This window comes from Myotis daubentonii, chromosome 1 (assembly GCF_963259705.1).
Source record: "Myotis daubentonii chromosome 1, mMyoDau2.1, whole genome shotgun sequence".
Taxonomy (NCBI): domain Eukaryota; kingdom Metazoa; phylum Chordata; class Mammalia; order Chiroptera; family Vespertilionidae; genus Myotis; species Myotis daubentonii.
The window spans coordinates 203,591,277-203,604,098 of NC_081840.1; the positions used below are offsets into that span (position 1 = coordinate 203,591,277).

Genomic DNA, 12,822 nt, shown 5'->3' on the forward strand with positions numbered 1-12,822 from the left:
ACACTAATTGGGCAACTACTATAGGCCAGATCTTATAACTGTTAACCAAAATTGTTAGCATCCTGTGTAGCTGTTCCATTGCAGTAAAAGAAAAACTTCAAATCTCTTCTGGGCTCTTAATCACTATATTTGGAGAGGGAACCTAATGTGGGAGCCCACAGGCATGAGGCTTCCAGAGCATGTGCTAAAGGTAATTTAGAAGAATGAAATAAAACCAGTCTTTTCTGTCTTAGACAACGTAAGCCCATAAAAAGCTAATTAAATTAAAAAGTTACCTACATATTTTTACCTTGGTTTATCTATATATATAAAAGGCTAATTTGGCCCTGACCAGTTTGGCTCAGTGGATAGAGCGTCGGCCTGTGGACTCAAGGGTCCCAGGTTGGATTCTGGTCAAGGGCATGTACCTTGGTTGCAGGCACATCCCCAGTGGGGAGTGTGCAGGAGGCAGCCGATCGATATTTCTCTCTCATCGATGTTTCTAACTGTCTATCCCTCTCTCTTCCTCTCTGTAAAAAATCAATAAAATATTAAAAAAAAAAATAAAAAAATATAAAAGGTTAATATGCAAAGTGACCCCTTGGGAGTTCAACCAGGAGACCAGGAGTTCAATCGCTCGCTATGACGTGTGCTGACCACCAGGGGGTGGCGTGGAATAAAGGAAGGCCCTGGCCGGCGGCCAGCAGCCCAGGAAGGAAGGCCCTGTTTGGCCCTGATCATTGGCCAGGCCTAGGGACCCTACCCATGCATGAATTTTGTGCACGGGGCCTCTAGTACTATTTATAATATATTCACATACGTGATCTCATTTACTGTTCACAAGGAAGAAGGATAGGTTTTATCATCTCCATTTCACGTGTGAATAAAAGTGAGGTTAACAAAGTTTAAATAAGTTGCCTGGTCAGGCAGCCAATAGCAGATAAAACTTGAATTCAGCTCTTTGGATTAGGGGCATTACATTTTCTTTAAATCATTTCAGCACTGCATTGCCTTTAAGGGATTCTTCATTGTAGTTGTTGAACTATGGCTTTGTGTTTCTGGGTGTAGCTTATTGGTGGCAATACATTATATGGAAATATATGGACTAATATTTATAATCATAAAAATATATGTATAGTAATTTTAATTTTTTAAAGAACTTTTTAACTTGTATCTCATTTTATTCTTTATTTCTACATCATCATATCTTCATGCCAAAATAATTTAGATTTTGCAAGAAAAGTTTTAACACTGAAAGTTCATATTACACAGAAATGAATAAAGTAAAAAAAAAATGCAAACACCCCCATCTTCTTGCCTCCCTAAGTGTTTTTCTCCAGGGGTAATTAATATTGACAATAAAGGTTTTTAGTTAAACTCCTAGCCCTTGTTATATACATAGAATTTAATTGAAATCATTTTTATTATTCAATTTTCTTTTTGTATGCATCAATCACTCTTTTGTCCCTCCTGTCTGTCCAGAATTTTTTGTCTGAGCAGCTACAGTTAGGAAGGTTGAAACTCAAAGAACAGAAATTCTGCAAGATCTGGGCAAAGAGCAGCTGTAATAAGGAAGCAAAAAGCATACGAAATGGAAAGGAGAAAACACAGACTATGGGGCATGTAATAGTCTGTATCGACAGTGACTTAGGCAGCCTGCTTACTCTCTGGACCCCACTTTCTTAGCGCAGACAGTGGACAGGAAACTGCACCACTTCCTCCGTGGTTGGGTTCCTTTTGATCATATCTCGCTGAAGGAAGTTTTATAGAGATGAATAACCCCAGGGGAGCCCAAGCGCTTCCCCATGCCAGCACGGCTCTGTTCACTGTGCGTGTGTTTCCGCCACAGGAAGCTGTCCCATTCGAGGCTGGTCCAGCTCTATGGGGTGTGCATCCAGCAGAAGCCTCTCTACATCGTGACGGAGTTCATGGAGAATGGCTGCCTGCTGGGCTACCTCAGGGAGAGGAAAGGGAAGCTCAGGAAGGAGACGCTGCTGAGTATGTGCCAGGACGTATGTGAAGGGATGGCGTATCTGGAGAGAAACTGCTTCATTCACAGGGACCTAGTGAGTGTGGTGCAATTTCGTTGATTATTTTATGTAGCATACTTATGTTCAGAAGGACGTGGCAATTTAGGACTTTTGATACTTTGAATAAGGCATACGCTGGCTTAATTCTAAAGCATTTTCTTCTTCATGCAATTTGTTAGGAAGTGTAGCTTTCTTTCTTTCCATCTTTCTTTCCTTCTTTCTCTCTCTTTCTTGTCTTTTTTTCTTTATTGATTAAGGTATTACATATGTGTCCTTATTCCCCCATTGCCCCCCCCCAACTCATACCCTCAACCCCCTGGTGTGTGTGTCCATTGGTTAGGTTTATATGCATGCATACAAGTCCTTTGGTTGAACTCTCGCCCTTACCCCCCACCCCTCCACCTTCCTTCTAAGGTTTGAGGGTCTAATTGATGCTTCTCTGTCTCTGGATCTATTTTTGTTCATCAGTTTATGTTGTTCATTATATTCCACAAATGAATGAGATCATGTGATATTTATCTTTCTCTGACTGGCTTATTTCACTTAGCATAATGCTCTCCAGTTCCATCCATGCTGTTGCAAATGGTAAAAATGTCTTATCTTTTACCGCAGCATAGTATTCCATTCTGTAGATGTACCACAGTTTTTAATCCATTCATCTGCTGATGGGCACTTAAGCTGTTTCTAAATCTTAGTCATGGTAAATTGTGCTGCTATGAACATAGGGGTGCATATATCCTTTCTGATTGGTGACACTTTTCAAAAGAGGACATAAGGAAGGCCAAGAGACATATGAAAACATGCTCAAAGTCACTAATCATCCAAGAGATGCAAATCAAAACGACAATGAGGTACCATCTCACACCTGTCAGAATGGCTATCATCAACAAATCAACAAAGGACTGACGAGGATGCAGAAAAAAAGGAACCCTCGTGCACTGCTAGTGGAATGTAGACTGGTGCAGCCACTGTGGAAAAGAAACACTAAAAATGGAACTCCCATTTGACCCAGTGATACCACTTCTAAGAATGTAGCTTTATTTTTAATTGCCCAGTTGATGCTGTAGCCAAGTAAGGTGCTACCTTAAATATGCCTTAAACTAATCAGCCACCATGCTATAAAACTAATTCACTTTTCTTTCCTCTCTCACTCTTTCCCCTTCCTTTCTCCCTCCTTCCCTCCCTCCCTTCCTTCCTTCCTTCCTTCCTTCCTTCCTTCCTTTCTTCCTTCCTTCCTTCCTTCCTTCCTTCCTTCCTTCCTTCCTTCCTTTCTTCCTTCCTTCCTTCCTTCCTTCCTTCCTTCCTTCCTTCCTTCCTTCCTTCCTTCCTTCCTTCCTTCCTCCCTTCCTCCCTTCCAGTAACCAAATAGGCATTGAGTATCTAGTAAATGCCAAGAGCTCTGCCAGGCATTGGAGATACAATAGCTAAGAGCAAGCTCCAGTGGTTCTCACCCAGGGGTGAGACCGCCCATGTGGAGGTGGTTTGGTTCTAACAGGAGTGCATCAGCATTACTGGCATTAACGAGAGGACTAGAAATACTAAACCATTCTGTTCTGTAATGTTCAGAACAGTCCAAGTAAGTAAGTAAATAAATAAATAAATAGAGTCAAGGCTTATCTTTCCCAAGTGCTAATAGTTTGCTTTTCTGCTTTGCTTATTCCCCTTGAAAAACATTTTCTACCTACTCCTTATTTGTTCATGATATTCATACTGTTCCCTCTATGCCCTTCCATGTCTAATTTCTAAGCCCAAAAAGAACTCCGATGAGCATTCTGTGAGAAATCCCTGCTACTGTCACCTAGAGGTAGTCCTGTACTTCTGTCACCATGACCAGAATGACCATATTATTCATCATTCCAGCTGAAATATTTTAGAGAGAGAAAGGAGGAATAATTTCATTGGCCCCAGCACACCATGGCTTGTCCTACATGACTTATAATGCATGGAACTTATTATTTTATTATTTCTACTTCCTAATTGTTTTTATTGTTTACACAAATGCTAGACACTAAACTCCTGGAGATCAAGGCCTGGGAGCTTTTAAAACGTCACAATACCCAGATCATACCCAGACCAATTAAACCAGGATCTCTGAAAGTGGAATCTAGCCATCAATATTTTTTGAAACGTTTCATGGAAAGTCCCCTGTGCAGTCAAGATTGAGAACCACTGCTCCAGAGCTGGACTGCCTGGGTTGAAATTCGCCTCTGTTTCTTACCAGCTAAGAAGCTAGTTAACTAGTAAAGTGGTAGTGATTTAGCACCTCCCTCATATGGGCTTATTGGGAGGGTTACATGAATTAATATGAATAAGCACTTAACTCAGTGCTTGACTCAGAGGAGAGCTCAGCAATGCTAACTATTGTTATTACATAGCAGGACCATTCTTTTGCATCCTTCCTGGCATATTCCCCAGTAGCACAAAGTAGCTATCAAGCAGATTTTTGAGTGGATGGATTTGGCATTCATTCCACCTAGCTCACCTTCCTAGACTCTGCAGGTTTGTCTTTCCTGATAAGAGTTAGAATTTAAAACTCAGGTGACAGTTCTGATCATTCTCTTTGCTCCAGGGGGTCTTCTTGCAGACTCTCCTGTCCTTCATCTCTTCCTTCATTGTTTTCTTTTGTGTTCTATTTTATACACCTAGATGCCACTTAAAATACATCAGCAACAAGGAGTCTTCCCCTGCCAAGGGCTGCCTTGTGGTCTGTCTTTGAGATGGCCAGCCCTTGTCCACATCTTCCCATCTGGCTCCTTCTGACTTAACCATTTCAAGATTCTTGCTTTTATTTTAGGACTATCACAAAAATTTGATACGAGAAAAATTCTATCAAACTAACCAAATAATAATTTTCTTGATTAGGTTGACTGAAAATAGATTGTTTGGCATCAGATAGATCATCGCTGCATTATATAACACTATATTTAGTTCACTGTGGTAATATTAAGAAATGTGAAAGTATCATTGTAAATAGTTATACTCAATGAGATGTAAGTTTTAAAATACAAGTTCTTAATTTTTATTAGCAATGACATGTCTCAAAGATATGTAATGACTATCCCTTATTTGTCATGTATATTGAGCCTTCTTTTTATTTAAGATACATTTAAAAATACACACGATTTTTTATGTCAAGAGTCATCGTTTACCATCTTTATTTAAGAGGATTTCCTCATTAAGATGGAGTTAATCTTCATATTTATTGAGGATATTTTTTGAAAATATAAAAAAAAATCTTTAAAAAGAAAAGTATTACAATTTCTTTTCACTTTTTTGTTCTTTCTCTGAAGAATCATTAAAACCTACCACGTGAGGGCAGATATGCCAAATCATATACACCCCCCACAGGTGCCACCATAAAAATAACAGGCTGCCCCCAGAGAGAAGTAGGCTGGGGCCCAAGTAAACGAAGGAAAATGAGAGTAGAAACTCGAAAGCAAAACTTAAATTCAAACTCGGGTTCTCTTCTTCTTTTATAGGCGGCAAGAAATTGTTTGGTCAGTTCTACAAGTATAGTAAAAATTTCAGACTTCGGAATGACAAGGTACATGACATATTTTGCTATTGTTTATTCATAAAAGAAAATCTTATATTTGTCTATTGACAAACTGAAAGATGTTATTGGCTTTGCTTATTCTGCCCTGTTAATGTGGCTGTATGGCCTGCTGACCCACTTTGAATTTTAGGACATGCACCAATTTTAACTGTGAGGTAAATGGACTCTGTGGGGTATTCTGATCTCTTTTCATATATCATTATTAGTAAAACTGTGACATATCTTAAAATTAAAAGTAATTCTCAGTCTACTCATTATATGTGTAAGATTAAGAAAGAAGTACATATATATATATATATATATATATATATATATATATATGGCTATCTATATTTCTGAAAGAAAAAATAATTTGTTTGCTCAGTTCTGATTTTTCTATGTCATCATCATATATCCCTATTATCTGCCATAGGAGTTGACTTTAAGTCTACAGCTCAAAAGTGTAAAAAATCTAACCATATTCTTTATAACTCCTTGCAGTTTCTATTTTTACCCTTTCCTCCAGGTTGCTAGAAATTTAATTTCAGTCAATTCACGGTTTCTCCTTGACTGTCATCAGGGCCCAAATCCCAGTTCTGTGTGTTTCTTGGGGCCATAGTACTGGTAGGGGGGATGGCCTGTCCACTCCTCGTTATTGTCTATTGTCCACTGACACTGGCTTCCTTGCAGTCACCATCCTCTTGTTTTGTGCTTGGCTGGCCATCCACACAGGTGGCCACCGACTCATCCTGAGTTTCTGACTGCAAGATTCCTTCATATCGGACATTCCTGGGGGCTATCTAAGGCCCCATTTCCCCACATCCAGAGCTTTTTGTTCTCTGTGATCTTTCTGCCTCTCCTGGGCTCCACCTGGGAAAGAAGGCACAGGTTCTGTTTTGCGTTTGAATCCCACTAACCTATTGTGGTGACGTGGGGTCTCCTTTCTCTGCTATGTGACTGGGGCAGCTCATGTCGGGTGCAGGGTCAGTTCTCTACTCAGCCACCCACTCAGGTTTAATATTTCTTCCCTTTCCCTTCTCCACCCTACTTCCCGGCTCAAGGGGCCTTTTCTAGAAAGACAGATGGTAGTAGTGATGGGGGTAGGTCTCACTCTTATTCTCCCATATGAGCCATTCTCCCAAATATTTTGTTAATAATTCCATCCTTCTCCTTCTCTGGAAACTCAAAAGCTATAAAAAATGGTTCTTTCCCTTTTGTTTTCTATGATTCATTCTTTCCCTTTAGTAGAATGACTTCTGGTTCAATAAAGACCTTAAAGATTGGGTGAGGTAGAGTACATGGGGAAAAGAAATGCAATGTGGGGAAGCATTAATAGATAAATGTAAAAATACTATACTACATACTCAAGACAAGAGGCTACATAGCAATGTTAGCTATCCTCTCTTCTCTCCAGATGCCCATTCTTGGATATTTCTGCAAATATCCAAAAAAGAGATTCTTGGATTCTCAAAAAAGAGAGAGGGTTCAATTTCGTTGTTATTTTTAAAAGGAGGTGGTAGCTACTACTGATTTCCTTCCCTATCGGGTCATTTTAATCCATTAGAAATTTTCCACCTCAAATATATTATGTTCAAATACTTTTATTTCCCCCTTCTCTGTCCCACAAAAAATATGCAGAAACAAAAGAAGACATTCAGCTGTAAATTTCTTTTTTATTATATATTTATTTTTATTTCCTTTTTATAACCTTGGTTGTTAGACCATTCAGCACACTTCTTTGCAGATTTTATTGTAATTAGCATATTGAGTAGGGTATGTTTTGGACTATTAAGAATGGCTGTGGTTTTTTGAGACCCAAATAAAATAAACAAAATCGAGGCTTGGCTTGGAAAAGAAACGCTCTAAGGACTGCTTTCCCACTTTGAAAACAAAAAGGGAGAGCATGCAGAACTTTTGGAGGGTAAAACACGTTGTCTTCTAGAACTGACTTCACTGAAGGGACTTGAAGTAAACAGAACTTGGAGGTAACACGAAACACAATGTGCTTTGCAATCTGATGGCCTTAGGTACGTTTTGGATGATGAATACATCAGTTCTTCTGGAGCCAAGTTCCCAGTCAAGTGGTCCCCTCCGGAAGTTTTCCATTTCAACAAGTACAGCAGCAAATCTGATGTCTGGTCATTTGGTGAGTGAACTTAATGTTCTTTTAATGGGGCTTTATGTCATAAAATAGGCCAGTCTCTTAAAATTTTGATTTCGTAATAGCATGCAGCATTGGAAAACAGTGCTTTCTGTCTTAAGTGTTCTGAACACACCCAGGCTGTCTTCGGCAACTGGTGTCCTTCACCTTCTGACATAAGTCTGCCTATCGGATCTTTTCCTTCCCACTGAGCACTTGCTGTGAAACCATAAGAGAGTATCGAGTCTTCTGATCTAGGAAACAAACTCAGCAGACATGTCCACGCCACAGAGACTTGTACGGAAAACTGATCTTATGGGGTCATTGACTTTCAAATGTAATTAATAAACTTCATTGTCTAACTGCTAAGCAACATCCCCTAAGTTCCTTCATTACCGTCAAATTTTGTAGAATTTAGACATAGGCCTCCTTGGGATCTGTCAATCGATACTTATATTGGGTAATGTTCTTCCCTGAGAAAGAGGCACTGTAGACCCATGCCCAATGGAGTCTGTTCTTCTAAATGATTTTCAAAGAGTGGCAACAAAATGGGGGGGGGGGCGGTATCTACTCCCTTTCACCTAGACTTTCCTGGTTGGTTTCTTGGGTTTGGAGGGACAGCTATATCCTGAGCAGGGTGTGAATTTTATTGTCACAATAAGGTTAAACTTGTGTCATTGATCTCATTAGCTCTCCACTGACATGTGGTAGCCTTGGCAGGTGACACTTTAAGGTCTACTGGAGAGTTACGTTCTGAGACAAACGGATAGCCACCCAAGGGCCTCATTAAGTGGCTGCGGAACAATGAGAACTCCTGGAGTTTTACCTGCCCACTTGTCTCTCTTCAGCCCCCTTGGACAAGTGCGGTTCTTGAACACCTGGACTGGTGTCATTCTTAAGAACCCTCTGGCTCTAGCATAGGCCTGGCCTCTTAATACCTAATACAAATTTGTAGAATAAGTGAATTGTTAAATAAACTCAAATTGGGAGACTCGAAGAAGTTTCATGAATCAATCAATTCATCAATCAACACCTGTTTATGTACAGAGCCCTTGCTAGGTAGTCTTTGGCTCAACCCAGCAGTCTAACTTCCATGTTGGAGGGGGATGCAAGCCATCTGCTAGCTGGTCAACTCTTGGTCTTAGCAGGCAGCAGAGCCTCAGTCAATTTTGTTGTTTTCTGTGCAATGGCAAAAAGGTTTATTGATTTCAAGGTGGGGACATGAGAATACTTATAAAGAAATTGCTGGCAGCAATTTCTTCCAAGAGGGAGGCAGACAAGGCCAATGGGGAAGGAAAGGCATCATTTCCAACTGGAACATTCTCAGATTACAAGCCTGTCCTAAAACTAAGATGCACACAATCCCTAGATGGACCTGCTCTCATTCTGGGTGATTATGATGCAAAGACTGGAAGAGGAAGATAATGCTGTATAGTTTGAGACAGTTCTTTCAGTTCTAAGTAACCATTTCTCTCTACCCTCTGGTTTTTGTGCATTATCTTTGCAGGCGTTTTGATGTGGGAAGTTTTTACAGAAGGGAGAATGCCTTTTGAAAATAAGTCAAATTTGCAAGTTGTGGAAGCCATTTCTAAAGGCTTCAGGCTGTACCGCCCTCGCCTGGCACCAATGTCCATCTATGAAGTCATGTACCACTGCTGGCATGAGGTGAGTGTCCCTCACTTCCCCGTGAAGGTTGGCAGCCCCAGCATCTGAGAGCAGACCCATGTGTCACATCCCTCACAGCCGGACCCCATCATGGCAGGAAAAGGTGTCTGTTCCTTGGTAATGACCCCTGAGAGCCAGAAGCACTTTTCTCTCTGAAACTCCCACTGCAAAGTCATTAATCTATTCTGTTTTTAACAATGGCCTTTCATCTGAGGAATTCAGGACATTTTCCAAGTCTTATCTTTCTGCGATTGGTTCCTGCAGAAACTCTTGTTAGTAAAGCCTCAGTGATTAGCTGGTTTACACCTTTTAGGAACTGCTGGGTGGGAACTGAAGGTAGAATCGGGTTTGTTAAACTTCCACATTGGGAGAGAAGGATGGCGTTTTTACTTACTTCACTCTGCTAATTTGTCTTGCTTTTCCAAGGCTAAACATAGTGGGTTTCATCTCTCTTGGTGCACTCAGGATTCTTGATAGAGAGATTAAACCAGAACAGAATGAAGTCAGAAAGGGTGCCAGGAACTTCTCAGGAAATGATCTTTAGGGAGCCCAATTTCTCTTTTTCTTGAAATGCCAAGCTTAAAAATAAAGCCAGAGGAGTTTATGTCTCACTACTGTCTTTTCTGGGCATTGATTCAGTACACCCCTCCTGTCACATCAGACTCCCCAGTGATTTTGACAGTTCCACTCTCTCCAGCTGACAGTTTCAGCCCAGAAAAACCACAGCTGGGTGAGGAATTTCCTCCTGGCTGAAAAAGAAACCACTTGATCTCCAGTCCACAAACACTGAAAAATTCAATATTTCAAGAATGATGTGGTTGTTCACACCCAGTGAAGTATTAATTTTATAAAGATACCTGGTGTATGAAAATATTTTACATATGACTAACTGATCTGCTAAGAATCTTGCAGGCTTTTAGTAGCAAACAGCTGTCTTAAGAACATCTTTGCATTAACATTGTAAATAGCTCAGGAATTATATATTGTACTAGAGGCCCAGTGCACGAATTCATGCACCAGTGGGGTCCCTTGGTCTGGCCTGTGGGATCGGGCTGAAACCGGCTCTGACATTCCCCTAGGGGTCCTGGATTGTGAGAGGCTGCAGGCCAGGCTGAGGGACCCCACCGATGTACGATCAGCCTGGGGAGGGACATGGGAGGTTGGCCAGCCGGGGAGGGACCATGAAAGGGCTCCAGGGCATGTCTGGCCCATCTCGCTCAGTCCCAATCAGCTAGACCCCAGCAGCAAGCTCATCTACCTGTTGGAGCATCTTCCTCCTGGTTGTCAGTGCTCATCATAGCGAGCAGTTGAGCAGCCTTAGCATATCATTAGCATATTATGCTTTGATTGGTTGAATGGATGACCAGACGACCGGATGACCAGACACTTAGCATATTAGGCTTTTATTATATAGGATATGTATGTATACATATACATACAATAAAATACCTATTAAAATTTTATATTTTTGTGAGGAGGAGACAAAGAAGGGGGAAGTAAGTGACATCAGTCTCAAATAACAGTTGGAACACGGATTAAAGCAGTGTTTTGGTTATGTTGATGTACTTGTTTGCAAAGTTGATTTTGCCTACAACTTTTGCCCCCAAGGGCTTAGGCGCCTCTAGATCCAACATGATAATAATATCATTGATACACACGTTTCATAGTCTCTAGTGACTGTGGAACTTCAGCCCCTACAAACCTTCACCATGTCTTCCTGGAATTTCAAGGAGGGTTCTCACATGAGCTCACATCTTCCTTTGCTCTTTTTTATTGTTCAAAAGCCACTAAGGTTGTCTGTCTCCCCACTAACCCTGGCGCCCATGCCTTGGTGAGAATGTGGGCTACCCATGAGTAGTTCCATTTGCCAACAGGGTCATCTCCTCTTCCTCATGGAGTCAAAGCCAAACCACAGCCCACGGTGACATAGGAAAATGCTCCAGTCCTTGGCCCGTGGCCAGGGACTTTGCTAACTAAGCCTTAAGAAAGCACAGCTTGTGCTCCAGGACCTGCCAAGTCCTTATGAAAACATGTCTTTTGCTTTGTGATTGAAATCCTTCTTTCTACAGGGGATCAGGTGTAGTAAATAACTGGGACTGCGTGTGGGAGCCTAGTACTCTAGGTGCCCCTCTTTCCCCGCTCTTCCCTTATGTCATGCATATCAAATTATCCAGATCGATCCCGGGCAGTGCTGGCCAACAGAACCTTCTGTGATGACAGAAATGTGCTGTGTCTGTGCTATCCAACATGGGGGCCATGCCTGGCCATGAAGACTTGCAAAGTGGCTGGTGTGACTGAAAACTGAGTTTCAAAATGTACTTAATTGAATTAGTTGAAATTTACATAGCCACATGTGGCTAGCGTTTGCAGCTCTAGCCATTTTATCTTTGCAATGCCCTCTATCTTACATTTTCACATCCTACCTCACGCCACTGCCAATCACGCCCCGTGGAACAGCCGAGGTGTCTTTCTCTTCCGTTTGTGGAGAACCAGCCTGGATCCAGGTCCGTGCTGGCAAGTTCCGGAACTGGTGTCTGAGCTGACCATCTCTGTTTCCCTTTTCCAGAAACCTAAAGGCCGCCCTACGTTTGCTGAGCTGCTGCGGGTTCTCTCTGAGATTGCAGAAACTTGGTGACTTGAGTGGAATGCCAACCCAGTAGATCGTGTCTCCAGATTGTCTCAAAAGGAAAAGCTGTGTGGGTCACTGATGGTGAATATCTTCCTTCAGAGTTGCTGCCTCTTGGAAACATTATCAAGATCGCAGGCTTCCCAAATGTTTTATAAGATTTAAGAATATCCTGACAACAGATTTCCTACATGTTTGAGAGGGACTTCTAAACTCTTCATTCTTCATGCCCTATTTATGAAAATGGGACAAGTGCTCTATCGCATTTATAAGAATAGCCCCGAGAACCCCTGAGGGTGCATGGAAACGTGATTCTTTGAGGGTGGAGGGAATTTATTTCCTGAAGAGGAGTGACACGCTTAACTTCAGTCAGCCATGCACAGAAGATGAAAATAAATTTTGCCAAGTCATGGACTGAAGGAGCCTCCCCTGCAGAATCTCAGGCTTTGGATCTACACAGATTTTTCTAGAAACTTACCTTCATTTTACACACCACATGCCTGTGAGCGGTCTGGAACTGTCCTGTATAGTCTTCCCTACGTTATTTAACAAATTGTTTTTGCACATACCTGATGCTTTTGGAGACAATTTCTTATATCCCAGTTTTAAACATTGTTGTAGGAGACAGCACACATTCCTCTTTGTACAGGTCCTGGTAACATTTCCCTGTCCAGTAATACCTGTTGTGGGGACTCTGGCCAGAGGACACTGGATGGTAAAGGCCCATTTGCCATGCGCACGTGAAAAGGCAATGACTCAGCGTATCACTATATGGACTGTGCAGCCACACCCTTATATAACCGACTTATGTTAATGTAGCACAAGTGTCACTAACTGGCAGGAGGCC

The 12,822-nt window shown here is 41.5% G+C and overlaps 1 protein-coding gene across 1 annotated transcript in view; it reads left to right on the forward strand.

Moving 5' to 3' along the window:
* The window catches only part of TXK (TXK tyrosine kinase), a 62,547-nt gene extending 49,999 nt beyond the window's left edge, over window positions 1–12,548 (forward strand). Inside the window, exons 11-15 of the mRNA XM_059671757.1 lie at window positions 1,829–2,045; window positions 5,489–5,553; window positions 7,572–7,690; window positions 9,192–9,349; window positions 11,916–12,548. Of these exons, the coding sequence (XP_059527740.1) occupies window positions 1,829–2,045; window positions 5,489–5,553; window positions 7,572–7,690; window positions 9,192–9,349; window positions 11,916–11,984 (628 nt within the window). The 3' untranslated portion in view covers window positions 11,985–12,548. The remainder of the gene's footprint in view (window positions 1–1,828; window positions 2,046–5,488; window positions 5,554–7,571; window positions 7,691–9,191; window positions 9,350–11,915) is intronic.
* Window positions 12,549–12,822: the final 274 nt, after the last annotated feature.